The 14,427-nt window shown below is 35.1% G+C and overlaps 2 protein-coding genes across 4 annotated transcripts in view; both read right to left on the bottom strand.

The window, feature by feature from the left end:
* LOC140964824 (dolichol-phosphate mannose synthase subunit 3-like) overlaps window positions 1-7,780 on the bottom strand; it is a 51,587-nt gene extending 43,807 nt beyond the window's left edge. The window contains exon 1 of the mRNA XM_073424772.1: window positions 7,771-7,780. The gene's annotated coding sequence lies outside the window, so the exon portion shown is untranslated. The remainder of the gene's footprint in view (window positions 1-7,770) is intronic.
* Window positions 4,022-7,216, bottom strand: LOC140964417 (protein SENSITIVE TO PROTON RHIZOTOXICITY 1-like). 3 transcript variants are annotated; one of them, XM_073424190.1, is made up of 2 exons: window positions 7,063-7,216; window positions 4,022-5,734 (listed from the first exon to the last, which is right to left on the bottom strand). In XM_073424190.1, exon 2 carries the CDS (start codon window positions 5,700-5,702, stop codon window positions 4,209-4,211), a length of 1,494 nt encoding a protein of 497 aa, XP_073280291.1. In that variant the 5' UTR covers window positions 5,703-5,734; window positions 7,063-7,216; the 3' UTR covers window positions 4,022-4,208. The 3 variants fall into 3 exon arrangements, with proteins under 3 accessions (XP_073280291.1, XP_073280290.1, XP_073280288.1); XM_073424189.1 differs by having other exon boundaries at window positions 4,022-5,748; window positions 6,967-7,215; XM_073424187.1 differs by having other exon boundaries at window positions 6,967-7,214.
* Window positions 7,781-14,427: the final 6,647 nt, after the last annotated feature.

The following is a 14,427-nucleotide window of genomic DNA, read 5'->3' on the forward strand; positions in this document are numbered from 1 at the left end:
TTTTTGTGTATTTTCAGCTACAGGAATTTTTCTTGTGTGGGATTTTATTATTCACGCATTCGGAGACTCGAAGGAAACATCTGTCTCAATATTTTCTCGATCACTATGGCTTATTTCTTTTGCTTTCTTGGTAATTCTTATATCTCTTTTATATATATACACACACACACAATATATATGATATGTTGTTTATCCGTCGTCGATGCAGATTAATGTGTTACTTATAGTATATCATCGTCTGATGCTCAAAAAAGAGGAAGAGATAAAGATGGTGACGGAAGGAAATGAGATGCTAGCAAAAGAACAATCCGATAGATAAAGCTTTCATAGTTTGAAATTTTTTTGTTTGGTAGTTTTCTTATGCTGTTGATTTTATATTTTATTATATTATATAAATCAAATTTGGATCATGATAACTGCTTGAGTTTGCATGAACTGGATTGTGATCCACTATCTAAGATACATTTATACTTGAATAAAACTTGAACTCTTATCTGATAGTGTTATGTATTTAAATTAAACTCTATACGATCCAATTTAGGTAGGATTTTATAACATCTATCTCCATCCTCATTTATTATATTCATCTTTATCGGGTATTCAATTTCATCATCATCCATGTATCTTTGGAGGACTGAATATCCATACCTTACATCCCCATGCGGTCGGGTTGGGTCGGGTAGGAGTATGATTAATACCTGAATATCCATACCTTACATCCATACCTTATATATATTAATTTAATCGGATATTCGGGTCGGATATGAGTATGATTCTTGAAAATTCACCTTTCATCTCCATACAAGAAAATCCTTATATCGGATTATTCACTTATTTAATCGGATAAAAAATCTCCTTTATACACTACTCCATTCAGATTAGATATCGAATTATCTGTCGAGTTCAGAGAAAATTGTCATCCATGATATGATAGATGCTATTTGTTAAATGAGAACTCTATCCATTAAGAGCACTAACTTCAAAATACAAGAGTTTGGTCGCACAATAAAAATCTATGCACGATAAAATAAAAATATTATGTGCCTCATATCATGTTCACTCTATCAATCACGTCCTAAGCTTTGCTTGGGTAATGGCTCTGATTTATTAAAGCTCAAATTTAACATAATATATTCAAGATTTTAAAATTATTTAAATTTTTTTTTAAAAAAAAAGAAGACATTTCCTACATTCAAATGGGGAAAAAAAAACTGAAACTTTATTTGTAATTTCCTTCCTACCCAATAATCCTGGGTGTGCACCAGACAAAGGGCAAAGACTGTATCTGTAAAATTTGGTGAAATGAAAACTCGCAGTATAAGAACTTAGTTCTGTCCATGACCAATCCGACACTCTTAAGGAGCATAAAACCTTTTGCATTTTGATTATGATCTTTCGCAAAATCTTTCGTGTTTCAGACAACAGGTTCAAGCAGTGAAAATATTCATTTGATGAGCTCGCAGACAGATCAAATGGGAGATTTTCTTGAATTAACTTATTTGTTATTGACTTTGATTTTGTATCATGTTCCAGACTGCATGGAACTTAAGTAAACTGATGTTCGCCGCCCTTCACGTGGAACGACCATTTTACTGTTTGATGGATCAACATCGTGAATGGTTCGATGGCTGAGCCTTCTCTCAGCCACTCAACTACGTACAAGAATCTTAGTCAAATTTAATAAAGTAGTTTATTGAGAAGTTGCTTTAGGTTGTCTAATTTAACACTTGCTCTTAGAGTAGATGTCCAGCAAACCAACTGTTGGCTAGAGATTTTATTGACTCAGTTGTAAAAAACAATCTTTATTTTAATATAATTTAACTTTTAATGGTTTCGTTTCACTTTATCTGTATACCCATGGGATCATCATAGATAAAGTCCTTGATTATGCTTTAATACAAATGAATCGTAATTCGATGTTGAAACTCATTTGTAAACACTGCATATTTTAAATTCATTCCTAGTCGATTCAGCAGCCTAAAACATGGATAAAGGTCGCTTGAGCTCGAAACTAGCATCTGTGATGTTGTGTACTGCGTTTCTTGGTAAGTACATAGAGGGGTAGTCATATGCCGAACAACCTTCCCTCAGACTTTCCAATTGGTTATCATTCATCGAGAGGATAAGTCTGTGGTTATGATTGTACACCATTAGTCCTTACGATCCTGGACAACACTGAGGCTCTATATGCTAGGGCTGTGCTTTGACTCGTTTACCGGCTCCAGGAGAGTCATCAGGTGTCGAGGTTGGGTACAATTACGACACATATAGGCGCCAGTGCATTGTAGTCGGGGATTCACCGCTCACCTACGGGTGTGGATATCCTATGTGATCTGATGAAATAATAGTGTGTGGAATCTCTGGCAAGAGTATGAGATGTACGTTGGAGAAGGAGTTTTCCAATATTACATGTGATGTCATTATTTATATGTGTCACATAGTTATCGAATTATTATGCAACCCTCGATGAACCAATGGTTTCAGATTCGATCGCGATATATGAGATGAAGAGACCGTACTGTACGTTAATCATAATCGACTGGTTGTTGCAGGCACTATCAGTGATACATAGGGAATGATGGGGCGATGCTACTAGACGCTCTTACCATGATTCGATGAGTTTAATCAGAAATATGATTTCTGACATTCTCATGATGATACATAGAATGAGGCAAATAAGGGTAAGTCCGAATAAAGGATTATGTCCTGAATCACAAAGAGTTGTGAACCCACGGCTAGCTGTATCCCTGAACCATTGAGGGTCACACAAGCACTAGATCGTTTGTTCCCGTTGAGAGAATAAATTCAAGGAGTTGAATTTATATTATGATATAGTAAATTCAAGGAGTTGAATTTATGATAATTAAATTTTGAGAAAATAAATTCAAGGAGTTGAATTTATGAGATAGTAAATTCAAGAAGTTGAATTTATGAAATTTGGAGAGAATAAATTCAAGGAGTTGAATTTATAAAATTTAAGAATTTAATTTATTAAACTCAAATGTTGAGTTTATTAAATATTAAAGTTTCGAGGTGATAAATTCAAGGAGTTGAATTTATAATTTAAATATTGAATTCAAATGTTGAATTTATGATGGATTAATTTATTAAGCTCAAAAGTTGAGTTTATTAAATATTAAATTTTGGAGGTAATAAATTCAAGGAGTTGAATTTATAATTTAAATATTAAATTCAAAAGTTGAATTTATAAGGGATTTAAATTAAATGTAATGGGTATATGTATAATGAGCTTGTAGGAGTACAAGACCAACATACATATTATTAAAGTTCTTAATTGGATTTTAAAAGATTAATTAAACTAGTTGGACTAGAATAATTAATTGATTAAGCCCACTAAGTATTTAATTTTATTAATGGACCCTAAGCATATATATATATATGTGTGTATTAGGCTTAAGGTTAAAAACAATTCATTCACAATTTTTCGAAAAACCCTAGCCTCCACTAGACACCAAATTTTCGAAAATTCATCTCCCATCTCCTCTCAATTTTCGGCCATCCTCTCTTGAAAAAGAGGTTGAGCTGTTTCTCGAATTAATAATCTCAACGTAAAAACTTCTTCCAAATATTCTAGTGCTATTTGGAAGAGGAACAAATCTTCTGGTCGTGGACCTGATTAGAAGAATAAAGAAAGGAATTCTTGAAGAAAGTTCGTGAGGAATTCATCAAGAGCTATATCCGCCTATACCGGATTAGTTGGAGCCGAGTGAAAATTGTTCACCATAGGTAAAAGTTTTAAACATTCTATATATGTTTAATCATAAAACCATACGAATGTCCAAAACAAATATATTTTGATTGTCAAAAAAAAATAAAAATTTTAAAAAATTCCGCTGCGTTTGGACATGAAAAAACCGAGATCCAACACTTGCATCATGTGTTACTACAATACCATTTCATGTGAATGTACTTGCCAAAGCACCTCATCTTATTTCTGGAAAACGATCCTCGGAAGCATAGCAAGAAGTATATGAAAGAGAGAAACGAAGTACAAACACAGTTGATAACTGGCATTTTCATTAATTAAAGAAAAAAATGACAGCATCATGGTAGCGTAAATAAAGATATAATGCTATTTAAAGATAAAACGGAAAACGTAGAAATTTATTTAATGTATCAATAAAGCATTAGTACAAGGCCACATCATATCACTAATTTTAGTCCAACATATCATTTGAACCAGAATATCATCCGTTCTTCGTGGGGTAATCCGAAAGCAGGAATGACAACGAATTTTCGGAATCTTCAAATGGAGGTCGAGCAAATTCATGGAATCCACTGACGCTGTTTGTTTCAAAAGGCGAGAAAAAATTCGCAAGATCTTCTCCAGCCAACCCTTTTACATCCACCATGTTTTGAAACGAAACTGGGGTTGGAGCATTCGACTGATAGTCGAAATTCTTATGTTCAACCTTGTCAGTGGCTTCATTATTCTTCCGTTCATTGGCTGGCATTGCAAACCCTTTAGAATCCTCCAATGGAATAGCTGGAGTATGGCCTTGGAAAAGAGCAATGTGACCAAAGAGCTTATCTTTCCTTGAAAAGGTCGTGCCACACGAGCAAAGCCATTTGTCTCTCCCACAGTGTTTTTCGTGGGTTTTGAGGTCTGCAAGAACTGAAAATTTCTTTGTGTTGCAACGGCTACAAGTGTAAGTCTTGTCACAATGGGTTCTCTTGTAATGATTTTTCACACATAAGATCGTTTTGAGAGGCTCAAACTTCTTGTTATCCCTGTTCCTTTTGCAGCCAATGTATGGGCACGAGTATCTCTTGACAAGAATTTGCTCAGAGGTGGATTCCTTACTGGGCTTTGCGAGAGCAGCTGGGGTTTTGTACTCGTCTCCATGGCCTCTCATGTGCATTCTTAAATTAGCATCTCTCTTGAATCCTTTTCCACATATGGTGCAAAAATGGGTGTGAGGCGCGAGGATTTCTTCTTTCTCAAGTTGCAGAATTTCGTACGAGCCTGGGGGCAGGTTCTCCCCTTCCTCAGCATCATCGTCACTTTTTGTTTCTTGATCTTCCATGTTGGAATTTTGTTCAGTACCACAAAGACTTGTTGCATCAATCAGGTTTGAGTGATCTTCCAACTTGTTTAAATTCGTATTCTTTGGGAAACTGATGTTTCTTGGAACTCCATTTGAAGGATTAGCAACACCACTGAAGTCCCCCAACTGGTTTATAGGATTAACTGATAAAAGGTTGTGATTCAGAGATGGAAGAAGGCTGCCTGCTGTTGATATCAGCTGGACTATAATTGAGGTTAAATCAACAGTGACAAGTTGTTGCTGCTGAACCAAAAGCTCGTCTGGTCGACCCCCGGATTGGCCTCTGCGTCCCATGAACGAATGTATCAAATCTTGAAGCTGATGAATCTTTTTCTCCAGGAAACATAGATTGTTTAGCATCGCTCTTGGATCCCACTCCTGGATGTTATTTGGTTCACTGGCCTTGCTTGTATGATTACCTTGTGGATCACTTGTTCGGTTTTGGTTACCAGTGTCGCAAGTAAAGGAGTTTCGAGAGTCAATCCTCATACCAAAATCAAGAAATGAATCTTCCCACTTCTGTCGATCTGGATCAAAATTAGCAAATGATTGATTATTTGGTGGTATGTGTGTTTCACGGCATGATGAAGGCTCGGTCCATGTATCTGCAAGCATCCTCTTTTCAGGATCCATATTGGGTTAGATTTTTTCTTAACTACCAAACCCTGTGGCATCAAAACTGTCAAACATAAGTGACCATTCGGAGGTACAAAAAATTATGCCAATATCAGGAAAATGTCAGAGCAAGATTCGAAATATGTTGACCAAAATAGAAAGCAGCTAGCAACACACATTAAACTACTTAGCTACGAGGTATTTATCTGACATAGCAAAGAAAAAACAGATTTGATATATTGATGTTATTGTAAGGTTTGTCAATTAATAATCTTTCTTTACAACCGTACATGCCACGATGTTTAAAGTTTTAACTATAAATGGTCATGAGTAGATTCAATCGGGGTGGGGTTTCAACAATCTTCAAAGAGGAATCTCAGTGGAAAAGGAAATGAGATGCATATATTCTTGCTAAAACTGAACCACATCTCTCTAGTTCCTACATCAGAAACATCAAAACGAATTCGGCATAAATTTACTGAAGATATGTTTCAGAATCACTTGTTTGGACATACATAGGTGAATCTCAAATTCATCACCTATCAAACTAAATATTTTGTACTAGTAAGTGCTATGTGATGGATTTCAAATGGATTCAAGATGGCTAAGTTAAAAATCTTTTCTCGAATCAAATACCTCCGTCTGAACGAAATACATCCATCAAAACACAAACTAAACTCATACCACAAATTTTTGTATAATCAAGACGATGAGGATAAAAGTTCATATACTAGAGGTCATGCACCTACCATGCAACCACAAAGGTTTGAACTTAAGATTATCAGCTGATGACTATAAATCCCATCAAAAGAACTCATATCTCCAAGCCACACCCAATAAATTGTTCTAGTTATCACACAAAAAAGTGAAACAAATCAGACAAATCCTCTCTTATCCATCGGAACTGATGGGATGTAAGATCCTAAAACTCCCTCCATATTCTTATGAAACAAAAGTAACATCCAAGAACAAATCAAAAGTCCGATTTAAAAAAAAAAAAAGAAACAATCTATTCCCAACTTTTTACACTTCCTCCTTCGTACCCTACAAATTTTCAAAAACTCAGCCAAGCGTCAAACCCTTTAATTAGTCCTCAGATAAAAGCCACAAGGTCTCATAACTAAAAGTCAAAAAACCAATAATTTAAGCATATATTAACCTCAAGATTCGGTATCACAAAGCACGCACCAAAAATATAATCAAGAAATATCAAAGGACCAGAAAAAATAACAGTTACATCATCGATCCAAGCAAGAATCGAGTAAAACTGATAAAAACTGACCAGAATAAAGATATCCCAGATACCAATTCGCTGAGATTTAGCTGATTGAAAGCATGGCAAGAAATGGAAGACAGAAAACGAGAAGTGAAACTCAACTCAAAGTCAATCCATATATATCAGCATCCCTTTAATATTGTTGACAAATGAATAAAATAAATTATAATATAATTCATCTGTATATATTTTTTCGATTTCATGGTCAATGAAAAACGTCGTTCCAACTTCCAAGAAGCCGAGTCCTGTCTGCTGTAGGCTGTAGCCGAAGGTGACCCATTAATTATCTTTTCATTTCATTTTATATAATTGAGCAATTGGGTAAAATCTGATTTCAGTCCTAAATATTTCGATACGTTCTCGATTCAGTCCTAAATGTTTTGGTGTTCTCAATTTTATCCCCAATATTTCTCAAAAATACACGAATTGGTCCTTCAGTCTATCTAACGGAATATATGTGACGTGCCAGTCATACGTTCTAAACCCCAAAAGCCCAAATTAATCCATAACTTCCATTCAATTTTTCCATAGTTCTTCTTTCTTTCTCAACGAAAGACAACTAAAATGAGTACAAGTGCAATTCTGGAGAAATTTACGGCGGTGTACTAGTAAGTATATATATCTCCAACTTCTTCTTTCGTGTTGGTCTAATGTGCACCAACTTAAGATAATAATATAAAAATAAAGTATAAAACTGGATACAGAGATTTACGTGGAAAATCTCTAAAATTATTAGGGTAAAAATCATAGGGAAGATGAAAAAGAATTTCACTATAATATTTTATGGTGTACAACCACTCACTGTGTTTCTAAAGAGAACACACATTTTCTTAATATAAGAGAACAATCACCTCATAAATATTATAGAACTAAGCACTCAAATGCTATAAGATGAGAGAAAACTTGATGAAAGTATGATTTCAAAATGAGGGGATGAAGCTCTATTTATAGAGCTCATCGTCTGTGTGAAAACGCGTATGTGTTCTTTGAATTTAACAAAATGTGTTTCCTCATTAATGCCTTATGCTGCAATAGATGACATTGACTTTCTGTTGCAGTAGATGACCATGTTTTTTCCTTACAATTAATGCATCAATTTGGCGACATTTCTCCCACTTGGAAATTTGGTTGAGAATCACACACATCTCCACGCATCCTTTCAATCTTGTCATTCTCTGCTGCTTACGTTTCCGCTAAGCCACTTGAGGATCTACACTACTCAAACTTATCAAAGTTCATTGGCTTGATGAAAAAATTAGCAATGTTATCTTTTGTATGGATCTTCTGCATATTCTCGCTTCCTTCTTCTACTACTTCTTATACAAAGTGAAATTGAGCTCAAATGTATTTAGTCTTAGAATGAAAGACTGGATTTCTTGCAATGTGCAAGATATTTTGACTGTCACAAAGCAAAAGAACATTCTCTTGTTTGTACCGATCTCCTCCAATAACCTTTTAATTCATATTGTCTCATTGCAAGCTTTAGTAGCTGCCATGTATTCTGCCTCCATTCTAGATAATGCCACAACTGTTTGCAGTTTTGAAACCCAGCTTACTGTTATCTCTACAAGTGTAAACACATAACCAGTAGTAGATTTTCTCTTATCAGGATCACCTGCATAATCTGAATCAACATAGCCCTTGAGTGTAAAATATGATCTTCCATAACATAATGCAGCATTTGAGGTACCCTTAATGTATCTAAGGATCCTCTTAACAGTAATACAATGCTTTCTTCCGGATTCGTCATATACTGACTAACTGCTCCCACTGCATGAGCAATGTCCAGTCTTGTACAGATCATGACGAACATCAAACTTCCCACTGCTGATGCATATGGTACTTGAGACATCTTCATCCTCTCTGCTTCATTGTTATGACATATTTTAGAAGATAACTTGAAATTAACAGAAAGAGGGGTCGAGATTGGCTTACATCTTGCATGTTGAAGCGTTGCAAGACTTTCTTGAAATAATTTTTCTAGGAAAGCCAATTCTTTCTGTTACTTCTGTCTCGGTAAACTTGCATCTCTAGAATCTTGTTTGTTGGTCTCAAGTCCTTCATATCAAATTCCCTAGCCAACTATGCCTTCAATCCTTAAACCCGATCTTTGTTGGGTCTTGCTACCAACATGTCGTCCACATATAATATTAAAATGATATAATCATCACCAGACCTCTTGAAATACGTACAAGGGTCTGCACTCAGTCTGTTGTATCCAAGGCTCATGACATATGAATCAAATATCTTGTACCAATACCTCGACGCCTGTTTGAGACCGTACAGAGATTTATTCAACTTGCAAACTAAGTTCTTTTTTTCTTTTTCCGCAAAATCTTCTGGCTGGAGCATATAAATTTCTTCTTCAAGATCTCCATGAGGAAACACAGTTTTCACATCTAGTTGTTTTAGATGTAGGTCAAACACGGCAGACAATGTCAACACTACTCTGACTTTGTAAACCGAACCACAGGAGAAAATATCTCATTGAAGTCAATTCCTTCTTTCTGAGCATACTTTTTTACCACCAATCTAGCACGATACCACTCCACTTGGTAATTACCATCACGCTTGATCTTATAGACATATCTATTACCAATGGCTTTCCTCCCTCGTGGTAGTGTAACAAGATCCCAAGTTTTACTCTTGTCTAGTGCCTCCAACTCTTGTTGCATTGCTATCATCCACAAGGATACATCCGATCTTTGAGTAACCTCATGGAAACTCGATAGCTCGCCATCCTCTGATAATAGACAATATGCAATATTGCTTTTAGTGACATAATATGAAAGCCAACCCGGTGGTCTTCGGTATCGAGTTGACTGTCTCACATTGGTAACTTCAGACTCAACATTTTCTTGTTCTTCTTGCTCTGGTACTGCTTCACAAGAAATTTGACCTTTGTCCATCTTATTTTCCATCTGAAATATAGTAGTTTCTGAATTCAGTGTGTCTTTGTCTCTTTTTACTTTATCTTCCTCGAATATAACATCCATGCTAATGACAAGCTTGCGAATTATAGGATCCCACAAGCGAAACCCTTTTACTCTATCAGCATAACCCAAGAAGATACATTTTCTGGATTTCAAATTCAACTTCGATCTTTCTTGCTCATTGTACAGAACGTACACAAGGCTTCCAAATGTATGTAAATGAGAATAATATGTCGGCTTTCCGATCGACATCTCCATCGGAGTCTTCAGATCAATCGTCACTGAAGGAGAACGATTGATAATATAATAAGCGGTTTTGGCTGCTTCTGCCCAAAATGACTTGTCTAGATTCGCAGTGCTAAACATAGCTCTTGTTCTATCCAACAAGGTTCCGTTCAACCGCTCCGCCACTTCATTTTGTTGAGGTGTGTAAGCCATGATAAACTGTCTTTTAATGCTCTCATGTTGATAATATGCATCAAATTCGTCACTGGTATAGTCTCCTCCATTGTCAATCCTCATATACTTGATTTTCTTTTCAGAATCAAGTTCAACCCGTGCTTTGAAATCTTTGAATATCTGGAAAACATCTGATTTCTTCTTGATTAAATACATCCAACATCTTCTTAAGAAATTATCAATGAATGAGACAAATTATATCGCTCCTCCTAAGGATACAACCGGTGTTTGCCAAACATCCGAATGAATCAACCGGTGATTGCCAAACATCCGAATGAATCAGCTCTAATATGCTTTAACTTTTGGCAGTAGAAGTGCCAAACTTTAATCTGTATTGTTTACTGATAACACAATGTTCACAAAAGGGTAGTGACACTTTTGTAAGTCCCGGCAACAGCTTTCGTTCTGAGAGAATTTTCAACCCTCGTTCTGACATATGTCCCATTTTTCTATGCCATAGCACTGTTAATTCTTCACCTGAATCAATTGATGCAACAACTAGTTCTGCCTCTTTGTGTGTTTCTCCCAAAAGTACATAAAGATTTGCAACAACTTTTTTCCGCTTAACAACCGTGCTTTTCACAATTTCCATGATCCCGTTCTCGATACGAGTTTTGCACTCGATATCATCCAATTGTCCCAAGGACAAAAGATTTTTCGTCGGCTCCTTCACATGTCGTACCTCATGTATAGTGCGAAAGATGCCATCAAATATTTTTATTTTGATAGTACTGATCCCAACGATTTTCAAGGCATGATCATTTCCCATTAATACAAATCCTCCTGAGACTGGTTCATAATGATCAAACCATTCTCTCTTAGATGTCATGTGCCACGTCGCTCCTGAATCCGTAATCCATGTGTCACAAAATTTGTGCCTGTCTTCTGCAACTGTTGTCGCTTTGCTGAATAATATTTCACGACCGCCTGAAGTACTGGCCACATTTCTTTGAGAACTCTTTTCGATATACTCGTATACTCTTTCTTGAAGTGCCCTTCATCGCCACATTTAAAGCAGTAAATAGTTTTCTTCTTATTTTTTGACTTAGTCTACCTCGTCTTTGGCTCCCACAGGAGTCACGGTCCATAAATCTTCCTCTTATTATCGTTAAATCTTCTGCGTGCTTCGAAGTTACCAACCTATCTTCCTTATTATTGCGCCGGATTTCTTCTCCGAGAACCGCAGTTAAGACATCGTCGAATTTTAGAGAGCCCATAAGAATATTGTTGGTTAAGTTGACGATAAGTTGATTATATGAATCTGGAAGACTTTCAAGTAGAATCTCTGCACGTTCATTTTCCTCTATTTTATGTCTCGTAGAAGTGAGTTGGGCAAATGAAGTATTTAATATGTTGATATGGCCGGTCATTGATGAGGATTCTGCCACCCGAAGAGTATAAAGTCTTCTTTTAGGAAAATCTTGTTGTGTAGTAACTTGACCTCGTACATATTTGTCAGAGTATCCCAGATAACTTTTGTTGTTTTTGTCTCAGATATATTTGACAGTACTTCGTCTGCTATAGTCAAGTGTAAATTGACAACAACATTATCATTTATCTCATTCCACTTTCTATCGTCCGTAATTTCCACCGGTCTATCTCCAATGGCCGCAAGCAATTTTTTTTTCTTAAAACTGCTTGTATCTTTATTTTTCACAGCATAAAATTGCTTTCATTGAACTTTGTTAGCTCCTACCTGCCCGTCATTATGTCTATAACAATTAAGTATACATGACAAAATAATTTTGCCTTAATAAAAAATCTTTAAAAAACTTTTTTGATATTGAAGATCAGTCTAAGTTGTAACCACATATCATACTCAGAATTTTAAGAAATTTTAAACCAAGGCGTTGATACCACTTGTTGGTCCCACGTGTGGCAACTTGAGATAATAATATGAAAATAAAGTATAAAACTGGACACCGAGATTTACGTGAAAAACTCCTAAAATTATTATGGTAAAACCATAGGCAAGATGAAAAAGAAATATATTATAATATTTTATGGTACACAACCGTTCAATGTGTTTTCAAAGAGAACACACACTCTCTTAATACAGGAAAACTAACACCTCACAAATATTATAGAACTAAATACTCAAATGCTATAAGATGAGAGAGAACTTGATGAAAGAATGATTTCACAATGAGGGGAGGAAACTCCATTTATAGAGCTCCTTGTCTGTATGAAAACGCGTATAAAAACGCGTCTTCCATCAAATTTGAAATGTGTTATTTGAATTTAACAAAATGTGTTCCCTCATTAATGCCTTCTGCTGCAATAGATGTCCCCGACTTTCCGCTGCAATAGATGACCATGTCTTTTCCTTACAATTAATGCATCCATTTGCGACATTTCGCATATTTTCTTTTCTTTTAGGATGAGAAAACTCTGTAAAAAAAATAAAAATCTACATTGGATTTTATTTAAAAAAATCGTTTTTTTTCTGGATATATGTTGTTATTCTTTGTTAAATTTGTGTTTTTGTTGGTTGATTGTATTTCTCCTTGCCATTGCGCTTTTTGTTTACGCACATTTACAAATAACTACAGCACAAAATGTAGATATTTTTTGTAAACTTTGCTATTGGAACAAGAGGCAATCCAAACACAACCATTTCTTGTTTGAATGCAATGGTACCAAGATACGCTGTGTAGGAAAAATTTAAGAAAGATATGGTGTGTAGTATGGCATGTCCCAATGATGTGAATATATTTTTTTATGGTGACTTCATCGAAATAACCAGTCAATTAATGAAGTATATTTTTTATTGTGACTTAATTAGATTACTTAATTATGAATTTTCTTTAACTAATGCTTATGCATATGTCCATAATTCCATGTGTTTTGGTTTGTAACAGATATTTGTGTTTCGGTTGAAGACTATGTTGGTAGGTATTTTTTATTCTGTCTTAGGAAATCTCGGGGATAGAAATGGATGAACCAAATGGCTACCAGAAAATAATCGAGGAAAGAGTTTGACTTTTTTCCTTAAAACGATATTGTCCCACCTCGGTGTTCACGTTTGTTGGCAATTCGTTTATCAAGATACAACGACTACAGTTTCAAAATATTAGCACTACAAATTTTAAAGTCACACGAACTTGAATATGTTTATGATGCTATCAAGATGGTATGCAAACTTTCCAATTTCAAATTCTAAGCGTTAAACTTAAAAATCCAATTCCAAGAGTTTAAATCTTGCAAAATTTGGATTTAAGCGCAAATGCTTAAAAAACTCAAAACTAGAAGACAACTTTTGAATTTAATTCCAAAGTTCGAATTTAAACGTATAAGCTTAGAAAATCCAAACTCAAGATTTTATATCTTGAAAATTTAAACTTAAGTGCTAATATTTAAAAATTCACATATAGAACTAAATTCAGAGAGAAAAGAGAAGAGAAAAATTGATGTGTTGAATGCAAATGAAATAGTCTTGTTTATAAAAGACTGCAAGCTTTGAAACAAAAGACTGCCTTTTCGTGAAATGATGTCCCATTTCAATGATAAAAAGAAACATTGTTTCGGTCATGTCATGACACTTGTTCGGCCAAATCCATTGAATCCTGTCGCTTCAACCACCAATCACAGCAATTTTGCCGAGTGATTTTCAATTTTTTATAATAGACTAATGGCCATGTGAATTAAATTTTCACTAATGAAGACTCCAAATAATGGTAATTTATTGGTTGTGTTAATTTATGATGCAGAAATACATACTCATGAATGTATAATGCATGTTTTTGACCAATGATTATTCTATAATTTTTTATTTAGGGATTATGAGAAAATTTTATCGGATTAGCATAAAGTTGTATTACAATGAAAAATTCAAAGCTCGTGGTAAACACAATGAATACGTCAATGAAAAGCGTTGAGTATTTCGACTTTGTTGACATTGATAAGTTAGGAATGATCAAATTATGGGGGATTTGCAAAGGAAATTGGATTTGAAGGAAAAATTCTATGAAATTTCGGCATAAATTTGGAAAAGATGAAAATTTTCGATATTTGGAAACCGGTGAAGATGTGATGCATCAGGCCACAACGAAAGGTTTGGCAAGGTGAATGTAGA

The sequence above is a fragment of the Primulina huaijiensis genome, chromosome 18 (assembly GCF_012295235.1).
Source record: "Primulina huaijiensis isolate GDHJ02 chromosome 18, ASM1229523v2, whole genome shotgun sequence".
NCBI classification, from domain to species: domain Eukaryota; kingdom Viridiplantae; phylum Streptophyta; class Magnoliopsida; order Lamiales; family Gesneriaceae; genus Primulina; species Primulina huaijiensis.